At 48.7% G+C, this 17,830-nt stretch overlaps 1 protein-coding gene across 4 annotated transcripts in view; it reads right to left on the bottom strand.

Annotated features, from left to right (window-relative positions):
* HACD4 (3-hydroxyacyl-CoA dehydratase 4) overlaps positions 1-12,963 on the bottom strand; it is a 47,282-nt gene extending 34,319 nt beyond the window's left edge. Inside the window, exons 1-2 of one of the 4 annotated variants that reach the window (XM_029052854.1) lie at positions 12,845-12,963; positions 5,656-5,759 (exon numbers count right to left, since the gene is read on the bottom strand). In XM_029052854.1, coding sequence (XP_028908687.1) covers positions 5,656-5,752 — 97 coding nt within the window. In that variant the 5' untranslated portion in view covers positions 5,753-5,759; positions 12,845-12,963. Of the gene's footprint in view, positions 1-5,655; positions 5,760-10,968; positions 11,137-12,844 lie in introns of those variants that run through there. The other 3 variants (XM_039910445.1, XM_039910444.1, XM_029052853.2) reach the window with 3 other exon arrangements.
* Between the last annotated feature and the right edge of the window lie 4,867 nt (positions 12,964-17,830).

Here is a 17,830-nt window from a genome sequence, read left to right as displayed (position 1 = left end):
TGTAGTTTCAAATAGACGAGGCTGGTAAGCAGACAGCAATCCAGAAAGGGATGAGGCATTGTCATGATAGGATGGTGTAGGATATGGGATCTGGTTACAGTTGGGAAAGGTCCAGGGAAAGCATTCCTTTTTCAATTTTATTTGGTGTATGGAGAGGTATATAGTCATTCATGTAAAGCCTGGAGATGGGTTTTCTATGCTGTGCCTTCTTTAGCTGAGTGCACTTTTGCATATTTCTTTGAGATCTCCAGTCACTTTTTTCCTGTGAGAAGGGGATTATGAGGTTCTGATGACTCTTTTCAATGCCTTTAATGATTTTTTCAGAGGAATGATAGTGTGCTGGAATGAGGTAAGTAGCAAATGAATGAAATGTGGGAGGTTGGCAGTTAAGTGGAGAAGGATTAAGAAGAATTGTGAAATTTTCCAAACAAAAATTCAAGTGAACAAGATACAGTTGGTATGAAAGCGTGAGCAATAATGAAAGAATCTCATGGAATTGGACCAATCTGGATTCTTCCCTGCCATGCCCCTGTGATGGCTGTGGGGTGCAGTCATCATGGAACGAGGAATTAGGTGATACCAACGTAGGAATGGAATATTTGGTCCTTTGGAAAATTTCAACATTTGTATGCAAAACTGGTACTTGTGGAGTTGGACTAAGGGTAACTGTGGTGAAGCCATATATTTCAAGTAAAATTCTAAAAAAAGTAGTAAGTCAAGAGAGGTTTACTTCTCAGGTCCCTCAAAGGAAGGAAGACAACCTTCCATCAAGATGCCAGTCACAAACCATTCTGGCTTACAACTCCTTGGCCTGGTAGTGCTTTGGTAGACAGGTGGAGGGTTGGGGGGTTTGGGGCAGGATTCACAATGTGTATGTTATCTGTTGGAGAAGGATGCCTGAGCCTTGTGGGACTGGGAGAGGAATTTGCTGATTTGGGTAAAAAAAGGTGGAAGTCACTAGGGGAGATGAGTGTGTGGAAGAGTTGCACTTGTGGTTACACAGTTTGGTGGGGCGAGGGGCTTCTGAGACAAGATATTTGGTGGGATGGTTTGGGGAGGCCAGTATCCTAATATCTTGAGATTGACAATTAGAGAAAAGTCAACGGGAGCTATCTTCATTTTTGCTCACAATGGAACTTGCATCCTTTATACCACTCAAGAGAGAGAACAAATGTTCCCGTCATTCCTGTCACCCTCAGAAATCAATCAATCATATTTTTTGAGTGCTTACTGTGTGCAGAGCACTGTACTAAGCGCTTGGGAGAGCACAATATAGCAGAGTTGGTAGACCCATTCCCTGCCCACAAGGAGTTTATGGTCTGGAACCTTTGGTTGCTCAAAAAGCCATACAATTTGTGGTCTCCTGTGTGATATGTGACGTCATTACATCATGCTACACATGGTGCAATGAGATGACATTGCACTACGCTGTTGCTTCATAGTAACAGTTTTTGCTACCAGCGGGGATGGTCAAAGCAGTAGAAAGGGAGAGGAAGTGAGAAGGGAAGGAAAAAGGAAGAAGGAAGGGAAAGGGGAAAAAAGAGGTGAGATGAAGGGATGAAGAAGGAAAGTGGGAGGGGAAGAGAAAAGGAAAGAAGAGGAAGGGAGGGAGACAGGAAAAGAAAGGGAAGAAAAGGAGAGAATGGAAATAGGAGAGGGGAAGAAAAAAGAGAATGGAAATGGAAGAGGGGAAGAGAAGGGAGAGAGGAAGAAGACAGGACAGGGAAGGAAGTCAGCAATAGGTAGCTGTGGGGGGACCTCTGCTGGGTGGGATGGTTTGGGGACAACTCCCAGGAGGTCATGGATGTGGACCCCACAGAACTTGGATTCACACTGCTCTGACCTGGTAATCTCCATCCTGATGTGCCCAATCACAGGAGTTTCCAATCCTCATATGAGCCAGAAGGAGAGGAATCCCCCACCCACCCACCCTGGACACTCCTGGGCACATGGCAGCTTTGCAGCCAGCTTACGTCCCTGACTCCCAACTCCAAAATGCTGCCAAACTGGGAGGAGAGAAGGCAGGAGGAAGCCCCCATTCCAATCCTCAACCCTGTTCCCTCTACTGGCTGCACTCCCCTGACACGCAACTTCCTCCTTTCAGCTCTGCAAAGCTGCAGATTCCCATCCCTGTTCCCTCCACTGCTTCTGCCCACCTCGCAGAGCCCACTGGGAGGAAACACTCCTCCCACACTAGACCCGAAGGAGAAACTGGGTGAGGAATGGGCAGGAGGTTTTTGTGAGTTGGGCGTTTGTCCTATTCTGCTAACAAGGAAGGGAACAGGGGAAAAGAGGGAGACAGAGTGAACCGAACTTACATTTTATTTTCTTCCTCCTCCTCCTCCTTCTCCTCCTCTACTACCGCAACCACCTGAGGGCTTGCGAACCTGGCACAGCAGCTGAACTTGTCCTATGCCTTGGTGTCTTCCTGCCCAGCCCTTAGTCCATCCACGGCCACGATCAGTGCATGTGGCACCCGTGGCCTCTGCATGTAAGAGGGGTGAACAGTCTCTTCTGCCCAGCATGGCTGGACTGTTTTGGCAACACTGCTGCTTGCTGCAGGGGACTAGACGGGTAAGAACAGTTCAACCTCATCCTGCAGTTCACTGAGGTGTCAATCAGTGGTATTTACTGAGTACTTCTTGTGTGCAGAGCACCGTGCTAAGAGCTTGGGGGAGAGTACAGTACAATAGAACTGGTAGACAGGTTCCCTGCCCACAAGGAGCTTACAGTCTAGAGGGAGGTGCTTATATGGAACTGCCATCTTGACTCCCGCTCAGCCATTTTCGGCCTCCGAGGGGTGGGGCGGCCTACCTGCTTCTTGCCCAGCTTTCTGCAAAGCTGTGAGCTCGTTATGGGAAAGGGCTGTGTCTATTTGTTGTTGTATTGTACTCTCCCAACCACTTAGTACAGTGCTTTGCACACGGTAAGCACTCAATAAATACGATTGAATGACTGAATGAATGTGGAGGCAAAGCTAATGGCGTCACCCTTGAGGCCCTGAATCCTGGGTGGGTTAAGCGTATGCTTGAGAGAAACATTTGATTCCAAGAATAGCTATATATAGCTCGCAATAATAATAATTACGGTATTTGTTAAGTGCTTACTATGTGCCAAGCACTGTACTAAGCGCTTGCGTGGATACAGGCAAATCGGGTTGGACAAAGTCAAGCCATAGCTTCTTCATCCCTGGTCTATTGAATATCCACTGGGTTGAAAGAAGCTGGCCAACCTCCTCAAGGACTAATTTTCATATAAACTATCTGTGCCACTTGGACTGGGTATAGAGTCTGATCAGCCCCAAAGAAAGAGTTTTCCCTGTTCAGGGAAACATAAACTTCCCTGATTAGGAATAATGAGCCCTGATCGCCTATCTAAAATTTTGGATTTCATCAGTAAATTCAGGAGAGATACAGAGTCCAACTGGGGAATGGCAACATTAACACAAACTCATTATGCCTTTCTGCAAAATTAGGATCTTTAAGGCCATGTCAGGTGACCTAGAGGCCAATCAGGGAGCAACAATCATGGGTTTTTTTTATAATTAAAGGTGGAGTATTTTGTTGGAATGAACAACTCAAAATTGGTTCCCTTTCTTGACAGTAAAGTGTACTAAGAAATTATTGTGGTTCTGTGGCCCATTATGGTCCTCAGAAGAGTAAGGGCGAAGAGCCCATAATTAAAGTCCCCTTGGATTAACATGCCCTGATATTAGGAGAGGGATACTATGGCTGGGGAGGGTACCAAAGTGAAACTGTAACACTACACATGAATAGTGTAGCATAGTTTTGAATAATATGATGGTATGTTATACTAATGATTTGCACCCAGCAAACAATAAATACCTTTGATTGATTAACTGAGTTCTGGGGATATCTGGATGAAACACTGTTAAACAACCTGTCTCTGGAAAGACAGCACCTTTGTAGTCTCTGGACAAATTGGACCTTTGGGGGATTGGCCCAAAGCCTGTGCTGATAGAATCAATCAGTGGTATTTATTGAGCACCTACTGTGTACAGAGCACTATACTAAGTGCTTGGGAAAGTACAATATAACAGAATTGGTAGACATGTGCCCTGCCTACAAGGAGCTTACAGTACAGGGGGAGATTGACATTAAAGACAGAAGACTTGTTTAAGAGTCTGGACCAAGGAGTTGCTTGTGTTGTTCCATCTAAGGATAGTACACAAAAGTGATGGTTGTCATGTCCTACGGCTGGTCAAGGAATGTTGCTGGAGGTGTGGATTCTTGGGAGTATTGATGGAGAGTGGCTTTAAGGAGTGGTTTAGCATGATCGAATCAGAACTCGTGGGGACAGCCACTGGGGGGAATCATGTGGGTTTACTGTAGCAATATGTGAAATTGGACTAAGCCTTGGGTATAAAATGATCGAACCACACTCACCATCCTGTGCAAAGCCAGAAAGGCCAAAGGATAGAGAAAGGATTATTTGGATCTTCTAAAATCAAACAAAACAAACATTGGGGTTGGATGGATATGGAAAGGCGGGAGAACCAGGATGGAACGGAAACAGTGAACAAGCTATTAACAAAGAAACCCTGTCCCTTTTTTATACTCCAAGGTGAGTTGACTGGAAATAGTGAGAAACAGAAGAAACCTGCTACTGCCGATAGTCGGTTACTTATCTTTCAGTGTAGGGAGGGCTGGGGAGGAAGAGAAGCTATGCAACACACACACCCACACACACACACACACATACCCACACACACACAAACACACACAAACACACACACTCATACACACACAGAGCTGCTGCTCAGTAGTAACTGAGAGTCACCTTTGGTAGAGGTTGTGTCTATGCAGTCCACTGCATCACATGTTGTCCAGCAAATGGGGACTAAATGTAATTCGGGGCAGGACATGTGTTATGGAGGAACTGGGGTAGGGAGAAAGAATAAACTAGAAGTATGTAAAAGGGTAAAATCTACATTATGGGGGCTACTCTTTCCTTGGTATATGGTACAAGAAAGCCCTGGGATGCAACTGTAGAGGGATCGTAAGAATCTTTGAGTTGCCTCCCTGTGCCCCTTTACATTACTTGGAATTATGGGCAATGTTACTTAATAAATTAATGCTATGGTCTACTGAAACATCTTAGGAGCTTGAAAGAATATTAATGTACTTCTTAAATTAACTAACGTGCCAAGGAAAGATCTGGAACTTTAGGTCTGGAAAACCTAGGTGAGTTGGGGTTTGCTGAGCTGAGTTTTATAATTACTCATTAAGTTAACTCTAAAAATTACACTTTGACAAACATAATTTATACTTCATGTTCAATTTTAAAGCAAAAGAATTAGTGATTTGAGAGACTAGACAATAGTGATGGCACCTGGTTTTGATGCTCAAAGCTTCTCTGCCCAATTACCTGATCCCAAAGAGATCTTTTAAATGAAGTTAGTTTTGATTGGGATTTTTTAAAGGGGAACAAAATTCACAATGGTTTTTAGTATCCCAGGCTAAGTGAACATTTGAGAGAAAATAGAGCAGAGCCATTTGAAAGGAATGAAGGATGTGGTGATAAATTAAATTGAAAGGAAAAAAGTGAAATATTAAGGTAGGAAAAAAGCAACACTCAACCTTGGAGGAAAAGACAAGATTAATAGCAAAAAATAAAGTAATGTTGGAGTTTTACCTTTCCCAAATGAGAAGAGTCTGACCATCATATTTGTAAATATCCATGAGTGTCCACAGAACTGGATTAAATAATAGATGAAAAGGTAGGTATTCATTCTATACCTGTCAACACAGAAAAGTTCTGTTGGAGAATGAGGAAAAATCTCCGCTATTAATGAAATATAGACGTTGGATGGTTTCAGAAACTTTGGTGAGTGTTTCAGGAATTTCCCATCAACCAACATTGATCCTGGACAAGAGCCAGAGAGAGAAAGGTGGCCTGGAGAAGCCTGGGGGAGGAGCAGCCAGGGGTCAGGGAGAAATTTCGTGGTAGGGAGCTGGAGGGGAAACTGGTGGAGTCTACCATAGCTGAGTCTCTCCCCGGTTTACTGATGGACTGGGGGGAACCAGACAGACTCGGGCTTCCTACTCTGGAGCTTTTATTGCCCCTCTCACTTTCATTCATTCATTCAATAGTATTTATTGAGCGCTTACTATGTGCAGAGCACTGTACTAAGCGCTTGGGATGAACAAGTCGGCAACAGATAGAGACAGTCCCTGCCGTTTGACGGGCTTACAGTCTAATCGGGGGAGACGGACAGACAAGAACAATGGCACTAAACAGCGTCGAGGGGAAGAACATCTCGTAAAAACAATGGCAACTAAATAGAATCAAGGCGATGTACAATTCATTAACAAAATAAATAGGGTAACGAAAATATATACAGTTGAGCGGACGAGTACAGTGCTGTGGGGATGGGAAGGGAGAGGTGGAGGAGCAGAGAAAAGGGGAAAATGAGGCTTTAGCTGCGGAGAGGTAAAGGGGGGATGGCAGAGGGAGTAGAGGGGGAAGAGGAGCTCAGTCTGGGAAGGCCTCTTGGAGGAGGTGATTTTTAAGTAAGGTTTTGAAGAGGGAAAGAGAATCAGTTTGGCGGAGGTGAGGAGGGAGGGCGTTCCAGGACCGCGGGAGGACGTGACCCAGGGGTCGACGGCGGGATAGGCGAGACCGAGGGACGGCGAGGAGGTGGGCGGCAGAGGAGCGGAGCGTGCGGGGTGGGCGGTAGAAAGAGAGAAGGGAGGAGAGGTAGGAAGGGGCAAGGTGATGGAGAGCCTTGAAGCCTAGAGTGAGGAGTTTTTGTTTGGAGCGGAGGTCGATAGGCAACCACTGGAGTTGTTTAAGAAGGGGAGTGACATGCCCAGATCGTTTCTGCAGGAAGATGAGCCGGGCAGCGGAATGAAGAATAGACCGGAGCGGGGCGAGAGAGGAGGAAGGGAGGTCAGAGAGAAGGCTGACACAGTAGTCTAGCCGGGATATAACGAGAGCCCGTAATAGTAAGGTAGCCGTTTGGGTGGAGAGGAAAGGGCGGATCTTGGCGATATTGTAGAGGTGAAACCGGCAGGTCTTGGTAACGGATAGGATGTGTGGGGTGAACGAGAGGGACGAGTCAAGGATGACACCGAGATTGCGGGCCTGCGGGACGGGAAGGATGGTCGTGCCATCCACGGTGATGGAGAAGTCTGGGAGCGGACCGGGCTTGGGAGGGAAGATGAGGAGCTCAGTCTTGCTCATGTTGAGTTTTAGGTGGCGGGCCGACATCCAGGTGGAGACGTCCCGGAGGCAGGAGGAGATGCGAGCCTGAAGGGAGGGGGAGAGGACAGGGGCGGAGATGTAGATCTGCGTGTCATCTGCGTAGAGATGGTAGTCAAAGCCGTGAGAGCAGATGAGTTCACCGAGGGAGTGAGTGTAAATGGAGAACAGAAGAGGGCCAAGAACTGACCCTTGAGGAACTCCAACAGTTAAAGGATGGGAGGGGGAGGAGGCTCCAGCGTAGGAGACCGAGAATGATCGGCCAGAGAGGTAAGAGGAGAACCAGGAGAGGACAGAGTCCGTGAAGCCAAGGTGAGATAAGGTATGGAGGAGGAGGGGATGGTCGACAGTGTCAAAGGCAGCAGAGAGGTCAAGGAGGATCAGAATGGAGTAGGAGCCATTGGATTTGGCAAGAAGGAGGTCATGGGTGACCTTAGAGAGAGCAGTCTCGGTAGAGTGGAGGGGACGGAAGCCAGATTGGAGGGGGTCTAGGAGAGAATGGGAGTTAAGGAATTCTAGGCATCGATTGTAGACGACTCGTTCTAAGATTTTGGAAAGGAAGGGTAGTAGGGAGATAGGACGATAACTGGAGGGGGAAGTGGGGTCAAGAGCGGGTTTTTTTAGGATGGGGGAGACGTGGGCATGTTTGAAGGCAGAGGGGAAGGAGCCCTTGGAGATTGAGTGGTTAAAAATAGAAGTTAAGGAAGGGAGGAGGGCAGGGGCGATGGTTTTAAGAAGGTGAGAGGGAATGGGGTCCGAGGCGCAGGTGGAGGGGGTGGCACTTGCAAGGAGGGAGGAGATCTCCTCTGAGGATACTGCAGGGAAGGATGGGAAAGTAGGGGAGGGGGTTGTTGGGGGGGGAGGGGAGAGGCGGAGGGGTGACTTTGGGGAGCTCAGACCTGATCGTGTTGATTTTCGTGAGGAAATAGGTGGCCAGATCATTAGGGGTGAGAGATGGGGGAGGGGGAGGAACAGGGGGCCTAAGGAGAGAGTTAAAGGTCCGGAACAATCGGCGGGGGTGACGGGCATGGGTGTCGATGAGGGAGGAGAAGAAGCTTTGCCTGGCGGAGGAGAGGGCAGAGGTAAGGCAGGAAAGGATAAATTTGAAGTGTGTGAGGTCGGCTCGGTGCTTGGACTTTCGCCAGCAGCGCTCAGCAACTCGAGCATAGGAGCGTAGGAGGCGGACGGAGGAGGTGATCCAGGGCTGTGGGTTAGTGGAGCGAGAGCGGCGGAGGGAAAGGGGGGCGAGAGAGTCGAGATGAGTAGAGAGGGTGGAGTTGAGAGCGGAGACCTGATCGTCGAGAGTGGGAAGAGAGGACAGGGCGGCAAGGTGAGGAGAGATGCTATTGGAAAGACGGATGGGATCGAGAGAGCGGAGGTCTCTGTGGGGCAGTAGCGAAGATTTGCAGGGGGAGGGAGTGTGAGAGATGAGGCAGGTGAGAAGGTTATGGTCAGAGAGAGGGATTTCAGAGTTGGTGAGTGAGGAGATAGTGCAGCGGTAGGAGATGACGAGATCGAGGGTGTGACCGAGTCGGTGAGTGGGCGCGGTATGGTGGAGGAGGAGGTCGGCAGAGTCGAGGAGGGATAGCAGGCGGGCGGCAGAGGAGTCGTCGGGTACATCCGTATGGATGTTGAAGTCTCCAAGGATCAGAGTGGGCAGAGAGAAGGAGAGGAGGAAGGTGAGAAAGGGGTCAAGGTGGTTGAAGAAGTCAGAGGTGGGACCGGGAGGGCGGTAGATGACGGCGACAAGTAACTGGAGTGGGTGGTAGAGGCGAATGATATGGGCTTCGAAGGAGGGGAAGGAGAGGGAGGGGGGAGGAGGGATAGTGCGGAAGCGGCAACGGGGCGAGAGGAGGAAGCCGACGCCTCCTCCCTTACCGGTGAGTCTGGGGGAGTGGGAGAAGGAGAGGCCTCCGCCGGAGAGAGCGGCGGCGGAGACCGTGTCTTCGGGAGAGAGCCACGTTTCCGAAAGGGCGAGGAGGAGGAGAGAGCGGGAGAGGAAAAGGTCATGGATGAAAGGTAGCTTGCCTGTAATAGAGCGGGGGTTCCAGAGGCCACACTTGAAAGTAGCTGTGGGTGCAAGGGGAGGAGGGGGGGAAGGGCGGGGGGAGGGGAGGGTTTGGATGGGAAGGAGGTGGCGGGGCCCTGGACGAGGAGAGGGGGATGAGGGGTGGCGGTGGGACAAGAGGACTGGGATGGGTCATGGGTGGGGAAGAGAGAAGGGGGAGGGGGTGAAGAGGGGGTTTGGTGGGGGGAAGAGTAGGGGGAGGGGGAAGAGGGGTAGCGCTGGTAAAGTGGGGTTCTAGGGCGGGAGAGAGGAGGGGGGGAGGAGACAGAGGAGAGAGCGGGAAAGAGCCGAGCGAGAGAGGGGAAGGGGAAGGGGAAGGGGAGGATAGGAAGGGGCGGGAGGGGGGAGGGGGGGAGGAGGGACATGGCGAGGCCAGAGAGGTGGGTGGCAGCACTGACAACAATAAACAGTAATAAACGAAATCGGTAATATAGCAACATGATACAATATGATACAATACAGTGGTGCTAATATAGCAACATGATACAGTATGATACAATATAGTCGTGTTAATAAAAGGGGTGAAGACCAGGGTCGGGGGTAGACTCGATTAAGGGGCGACCTGATCAAATTCAAAATCTGACGACAATAAACAATAAAAAGCGAGATCGCAAATATAGCAACATGCTACAGTAATGCACACTACAATAGTGTTAATAAGCAGGCGATGACCAGGGTCGGGGGACGAGCCGACCCTACCCGATCAGACTCAAAGTCAAGCGGCCAGCGGCCGAGAGAGTCCCAGAGCTCATGACCAAATAACCCTGTGGCGGCGGGGGGGCCCTGAGGTTGTCCGGGGTGGGTGGCGGCCGTAGGCGGCGGCTAAGGTAAGGTAACATGGTGAGAACAAGGACGTCGTCGCCCGGGGCGGGGGCGGGAGGGATGAATCACCTCAAGAGGGAAGAGGGAGTGAGGCCTTCCCAAAATGGCCGCCTCAGGCAGAGTGGGGGCTTCCTAAAATGGCCGCCTCAGGCGGAGTGGGGGAGCAGTTGGGGAGCACAATGTCCCCGGGCCCGAGCAGGGGGACACAATGTCCCCCGAGGACACAATGTCCTTGGGGCCGAGAAGGGGAGCGCAATGTTCCCGGGCCCGAGCGGCGGGGGGCGGGTGGACTGGAAGCTGGTGGCTGGGGGTCTGTGGGGGCGAAGTTTCCCTAGGTCAGCTTTTCATTCATTCAGTCATTATCTATTGAGCACTTACTGTGTGTAAAGCACTGTACTAAGTGCTTATAATTATGGTATTTTTAAGCACTTATTATGCGCTAGACACTGCGGTGTGGGTGGATACAAGTAAATCAGGTTGAACAGAGTCCCTATCCCACATAGGGCTCACAGTCTTAGTCCCCATTTTACAAATGAGGTAACTGAGGTCCAGAGAAGTGAAGTGAGTTAGCCCACGGCCACACAGCAGACAAGTGGCGGAGCCAGAATTAGGACCCATGACCTTCTGATTCCCAGGGCCGTGCTCTATCCACTACGCCAAGCAGCTGCCTGTCCCAATTCACCACTGTTATCACAATCATATGACTGGGTTAATATTTAATTCTTTTGTAAACTGATGAGATGCAGGGTACCCAAAATACTTAGTAACCTCTTTGAGTGCATATTTACTTTGATTACCAAATTAATACATATATAGCAACTTCCCAGTTGGTGTATAGCAGAGGCACGGCATACTTGAAATGGGGAGAGCGCAGATCCTCTCTGATGTCAATACCCACATCAGAACCACTCGGGGAGGGGAAAGACATCTCTAACCAGGTGAATATCCAGGCAGTGTAAATCCAGGGGAATGAGGTGGCCAGATGAGGATACAAGTTGCCATTTGTGTCAGGATTCTCCTTCTTCTCCCCATCAGGCACACATTCTGGAAACATTTGATCAGTACCATGCCATAATTAGGGGGTGCCTTGGAGTCAGAACCACCATTAATTGATTTTATTCCTAAAACATCCCCACTCTCCCTATGGTTCTATGGACTAGGAATGCCTCAGCATGGCCTAGTGGAAAGGCCACAGGTCTGGGAGTCAGAAGACCTGGGTTTTAATCCTGACTTCATTTGCCTGCTGTGTGACCTTGGACAAGTCACTTCACATCTCTGTGCCCCAGTCTTTTCATTTGTAAAATGAGACATCAATGCCTCTCTCCCTCCCTCTTAGACTGTGAGCCCCCAGGTGGGACAGGGACTGTGTCCGATCAGCTTATCTTGTATCTACCCCAGCCCTTACGCCTGGTGCTTGGGACATGGTAAATGCTGTGCAAATACCACAATCATCATTATTATTTAGACTTAGAACATAGTTGGAGCAGAACAGAGAGCTCATTTGGAAACTGGAAGACCAGGCATCCTTTAGGTTTGGGGAGGTGGACTGGTGTGAGGTGCAGGGAGCATTCGAAGGGGTGGTGCGATGCTCAAAACTGGAGACTATTATTCCTTTTGGGCAGCTCGACCAAGACATGCTTGGGGATGCAGATGGGAAAGTCAAGGGAAACAGGTTCCGGGAGACTGGATAAAGAAGGGTGTCTTCATAATAATAATAATAATGGTATTTCATAAGTGCTTACTATGTGCCAAGCACTGTACTACGTGCTGGGGAGGATACAAGGAAACTGGGCTGGACACAGTCCCTGTCCCTTGTGGGACTCACCGTCTCAGTCCCCATTTTGCGGAGGAGATAACGGAGGCCCAGAGAAGTGAAGTGACTTGCCCAAGGTCACATAGCAGACAAGTGCTGGATCCGGGATTAGAACCTTCATAATCTTCTGCCTTCCAGGCCCGGGCTCTAACCCATTACGCCATGGTCTCGCCCCACAGCTCGCTGTGGGCAGGGAACGCGTCTACCAACTCCGTTATACTGTACTCTCCCAAGTGCTTAGGTCAGTGCTTTGCACCAGTAAGCTTTCTATAACTACGGCCGACTGATTTAGCTGACCGATTCCCGTCCCCGTCCCCAGTTTGAGGCTGGGCGCCGCGGGAGGCGGGGAGGACAGGGAGAAAGAGAAAGACAGAGAGACAGAGATGTTCCCTTTTCTGAAGAGGGACGGACCGGGGAGCGGAATGGGGTGGGTTCGTCTCCTGCCAACTCAGCCTGGTCGCGGTGCCCAGTCAAAGCTTGAATCTTCGGGTCTCCCTCCCTCCCTCCCCCAGCCCACACGCCTCTCCCCGCGTCTCGTTAACCCACTCTGAATGTCCCTGATCAAATTGACGTCTCCCTCTGTCTCTGTCTCCTTTCTCTCCTCTCTCTTTTCTCTCTCCTCTCTCTTCCTCTCTCCTCTTTTCTTCTTTCCTCTCTTCTTGTCTCTCCTCTCTCTTCTCTCTCTAGTCTCTCTTTTTTCTCTCTCCCCTCTCTCTTTCTCTCTCTTTTCTCTGTCCTCTCTCTCCTCTCTCGTCTCTTTTTTTCTCTCTCTCCCCCTCTTCTCTTCCAATCCCTTTTCTCTGTCCTCTCTGTCCTCTTCTCTCGTCTCTCTTTTTTCTCTCTCTCTCTCTCGCTCCCCCTCTCCCCTCCCCCCCCCCCCATCAGCGCCCCGTCCCCCCGCGAGTCCCCGGCGATACCTCCGCTGAAGACGCTTGCCCCGGGCCCCTGCGCTGGGGCTGCGGTCAGTCCCGCTCCGGCCCCCGCCGCCGCTACTGTCCCGTGCCCGGTCGCACACGCAACTGCGCTTCTTCTTGGGGCGGGGAGGCCGAGGGGGAAGACGAGGAAGAGGAGAACGAGAAGGATAATGAGAAGAAGGAGGAGGAGACGCTGCGACTCCGCCCTTCTCCCCGCCGCCCCTCCTGCGTGCCCCTCATCATGCCCCTTCTTTTCCCCCCAGTCTCCCCCGTTTTCCGACTCCCGGTTTCCCACTTTCTCTCCTTGTCTTCCTCGAGAAGGATTGACCCACTGCCCCCTTACCTGCGTTTGGCCTCTTCCCTTTGGCACCGTCCGGCGGGGACCCCGTCCCTACGTTGGATCCTGCAATTTAAAAGGACCAGTGGCATCCTCGTGGGCAGCACGGTCAAGGCTTGTCAGCTCCAGATGTCTTCTTTTTGCTCCCCTTGGCTTGCTGAGCCGTGAACCGTAGCGTTAGAACAGTACTCGACACCTAGTGAGCGCTTAATGGTAATAATAATAATGTTGGTACTTGTTAAGTGCTTACTATGTTCAGAGCACTGTTCTAAGCGCTGGGGTAGATACAGGGTAATCAGGTTATCCCACGTGAGGCTCACAGTTTTAATCCCCATTTTACAGATGAGGGAACTGAGGCACAGAGAAGTTAAGTGACTTGCCCACAGTCACACAGCTGACAAGTGGCAGAGCCGGGATACGAACCCGTGACCTCTGACTCCCAAGCCCGTGCTCGTTCCACTGAGCCACGCTGCTTAACAAATACCCTAATCATCATTTATAGAGGGCATGCCATGCCTCTTCGGAGGAACTCGGACACTTTTCAAGACCCAACTCTAAGCTCATTGTGGACAGGGAATGTGTCTACCAACTCTGTTATACTGTACTCTCCCAAGCACTTAGTACGGTGCTCTGCACACGGTAAGTGCTCAATTAATACCATCGGTGGATTGATAGGAATCTGGAGGCGTCGGTGCAGATATTTGGATATACTAGCAAAAATACTTGTTCTGTCCTGAGTGGCCCTGTCCTTTTCTTTTCTCTGCCCATGCAATTACCACTGTCTTTCAGGAACTCATACGCCAGTCTTACTACTTCAGATTACTTCTCATTTCTTCTTCCTCTTCTCCTTCCATGGTCCTGCCCTCTCAACTTACTGCCACTTGGGAACTATCTCTGAACCAATCAGATAATTCAGCAGAAACTCAGAGTCAACATCTACTATACATCTACTACTATAAATATAAACATATGTAGATGTAGATTTTCACTCTGAATTTATATATATATATATATATATATATACACACACACACTGCTAAGGTACTTATTGAGCTCCCACTGACTGCACTATACGGAACACTTTTTTAAATGGCATTTATTAATCACTCGCTATCCATGTAACAGCATTCAGTATATCAATCAATCAATCAGTGGTATTTATTGAGCACTTACTATGAGCGGAGCACTTTACTAAGCGTTTGGTAGAATATAACACAACAGAGTCAGAGAACACGTTCCCTGCCCAGAATGAACTTACGATCTAGAGGGCGAGACATTGATATAAAATATAATTTAAAGATATATACATAACTGTTGTGGGGTTGAGGGGGGGTGAATATCAAATGTCCAAAGGTCACAGATACAAGTGTATAGATGACACAAAAGGGAGAGTGAGTTGGGGAAAACAGGGCTTAATCAGGGAAGGCCTCTTGGAGGAGATGTGACCTTAGTAATGCTTTGAAAGTGGGGAGAGTGGTGGTCTGGTGTATATGGAGGGAGAGGCAGTTTCAGGCTAGGGGGAGGACATGGGAAAGGGGTCAGCAGTGAGATAGATGAGATGAGGTATAGTGAGTAATGGGTACCAGAAGAGCAGAATGTGTAGGCTGGAGATCAGTGAGGTGACATAGGATGGAGCAAGCCGACTGAATGCTCTAAAGTAGATGGCAGTACTTTCTGTTGGCTACAGAGGTGGATGGGCAGCCATTATTATTATTATTATTATTGTTGGGTATTTCTTAAGCACTTACTATGTTTCAGGCACTGTACTAAGCACTAGGGTGGATACAGCAAATGAGGTTGGACACAGTCCCTGTCCCACGTGGGGCTCACAGTATCGATCCCCCTTTTACAGATGAGGTAACTGAAGCATAGAGAAGTTAAGTGACTTGCCCAAGTTCACACAGCAAAGTGGCAGAGCCGGGATGAGAACACACGACCTAACCCATGGAATTAAAGGGTTTTTTTTAGGATAAAGGATATCCTAAGGATGGATGGTTGAAAGCAGTGGGGAAGAAGGGATGGTTGAAAGCAGTGGGGAAGAAGCCATTAGCTAGTGAACAGTGGAAAATGGCAGTCAAGAAAGAAAGAAGGAAGGGGGCAAGTGTTTAAAAAAGATGCAAAGGGATGGGGTCAGAAGGACAGGTGGAGGGGGTAGATTTAGAGAGGAGTTGAGAGATATCTTCTTGTGTTATTGTAGGAATTATAGGGAGAGTCAAAGAGAATGGAGGAGGAGGGGTTGGAGAGGAGCAGGGGAGATTTCAGGGAGAGCACCCCTAATGGTTTCAATTTTGTTGATGAAGTATGTGGGCCAGATCATTAGGAGAAACAGATGGTGGGGGTGGAGGGACAGGAGATTTGAGGAGGGAGTTAAATGTCTGAAACAGCTAGTGGGGGCAGTGCGTATGGGAGTGAATTAGGAAGGAGAAGTATTGTCACTGGGCAGAAGAGAGGGCCTAATTGAAGCGGATAAGGATGAATTTAGGTTGGGGTTGTGATGGCACAACTCAGCACTGATGCTATTCTGTGGTCACCTCAGCCATAAATGGGTACTGGACTTAAACAACCTTTTTATGAACTTTGCAATTTGTTATGCCCCTGCCACCTACTCATTCCTTACACTATGTGCTCCAGTGGGAACACGACTATCAGGAAAGAGAACTGTGAATGATGCTGGGCAAACGACTGTCACCATGATCAATTCCTTCTCACAGGTTAGAGAAGCAGCGTGGCTCAGTGGCAAGAGCCCGGGCTTGGGAGACAGAGGCCATGGGTTCTAATTCCAGCTCTGCCACTTGTCAGCTGTGTGACTATGGGCAAGTCACTTGACTTCTCTGGGCCTCAGGTACCTCATCGGGAAAATGGGGATGAAGAATGTGAGCCCCACTTGGGACAACCTAATTACCTTGTATCTTCCCCAAGCACTTAGATCAGTGTTTGGCACATAGTAAGCACTTAACAAATACCAACATTATTATTATATTAGGTTCTCGGTCTTGAGTTCTCAGGTGTGAGGCTCATCTGCTGCTACTGATGGGAAACTCTGTCACCATTAGATTCATTGGAAAACTCTTCTGGCTGACCAGTTAGGAGCATATTCAAAAGTCTCTGCAATGGTGATTCAGGAACTGCTAGCTGCAGACGATTAAGCTTTAGAGGCACATGCACGAGAAAACACACAAATGATTATGAATCACTTTGAAGATTCAGCACTGTGCTATGTCTGACAATAAGTCTGAAGAAAACCAAAGTTTTATAGCAGCTCACACTCAGGACATCCTTTTTGAATAACTGACTTTATTTAAATAACCAGTGGGGTGGGGTGGGGTCGGGACAGTGAGCTTCAGTGAGTATAATTTAAAAATGAAGAAGGCAAGGAAAGTTGCTCAACTGGGACTTTAAAAGGTTCTTCCATATTTCTTGTGGATATTGTTCTTGACTCTTAATTTCAAAGCTGAAATTAATTGAGTTTTTTTCAGGCTATAATGGCAGAGAGTAAGCAACATATGTTGTATGTTGGAGTCTTGAAGATGTCTGCAAATGACATGTAAGTCCCACATCCCACTCAGTTTTACAGCTATGAGGTGCCTTACCCAGGAGGCTTCAATGTTAAGTAAAGGTTTGTTAGCTAGTCCAAAAATAGAAGCAGTATGGCCTAGTGGAAAGTGCACACAGGCTTGGGAGTCAGAGGACCTGGGCTCTAAATCCCAGCTCTGCCAATTGACTGCTGTGTCACCTTGGTCACTTAACTTCTCTGGGCCTCAGTTTCTTCATCTGTAAAATGGGGATTAAGACCGTGAGCCCTATTTGGGATAGGGACTGTGTCCAACTTGATAATCTTGTATCTACCCAATCGCTTAGTGCAAAGCTTAGAACATAGTAAACACTTAACCAAAACCACAATTATTGTGATGATGACGATGGTATTTGTTAAGCATTTACTATGTGCCAGGTACTGAACTAAGCACTGGGGTAATAATAATGTTGGTATTTGTTAAGCACTTACTATGTGCAGAACACTGTTCTAAGCGCTGGGGAGGATAGAAGGTGATCAGGATGTCCCATGTGGGGCTCACAGTCTTCATCCCCATTTTACAGATGAGGTAACTGAGGCACAGAGAAGTTAAGTGACTTGCCCACAGTCACACAGCTGACAAGTGGCAGATCCGGGATTCGAACCCATGACCTCTGACTCCCAAGCCCTTGCTCTTTCCACTGAGCCACGCTGCTAATCAGGTTAGGCACAGCACTATGTTCCAAGCTTTGCACATAAGGCTTACAGTCTAAACAGGAGAAAGAAGAGGTACTGAGTCCCCATTTTGAGATGAGGAAACTGAGGTGCAGAGAGGTTAAGTGACTTGCCCAGGGTCACACAACAATTACGTGGTGGAGCCGGGATTAAAATCCAGGACCTCTACCTCCCAGGCCCATGCTCTTTTCATTAGACCATGTTATTTCTCATCATCATCAAAGTTTTAATTCCACTTGATACTCACCCCACTCTTAGCCCCACGGACCTTATGTACGTAGCCATAATTTATTTTAACTTCTGCTTCCCCCTCTAGACTGTAAGCTCTTTGTGAGCAGGGAATGTGTCCGCAAACTGTTGTATTGTACTCTCCCAAGCACTTAATATGTTGCTCTGCACATAGTAA

This window comes from Ornithorhynchus anatinus, chromosome X2 (assembly GCF_004115215.2).
Source record: "Ornithorhynchus anatinus isolate Pmale09 chromosome X2, mOrnAna1.pri.v4, whole genome shotgun sequence".
Taxonomy (NCBI): domain Eukaryota; kingdom Metazoa; phylum Chordata; class Mammalia; order Monotremata; family Ornithorhynchidae; genus Ornithorhynchus; species Ornithorhynchus anatinus.
The sequence above is the reverse complement of the archived record's forward strand: the minus strand, read 5'-3'. Positions and strand labels throughout refer to the sequence as shown.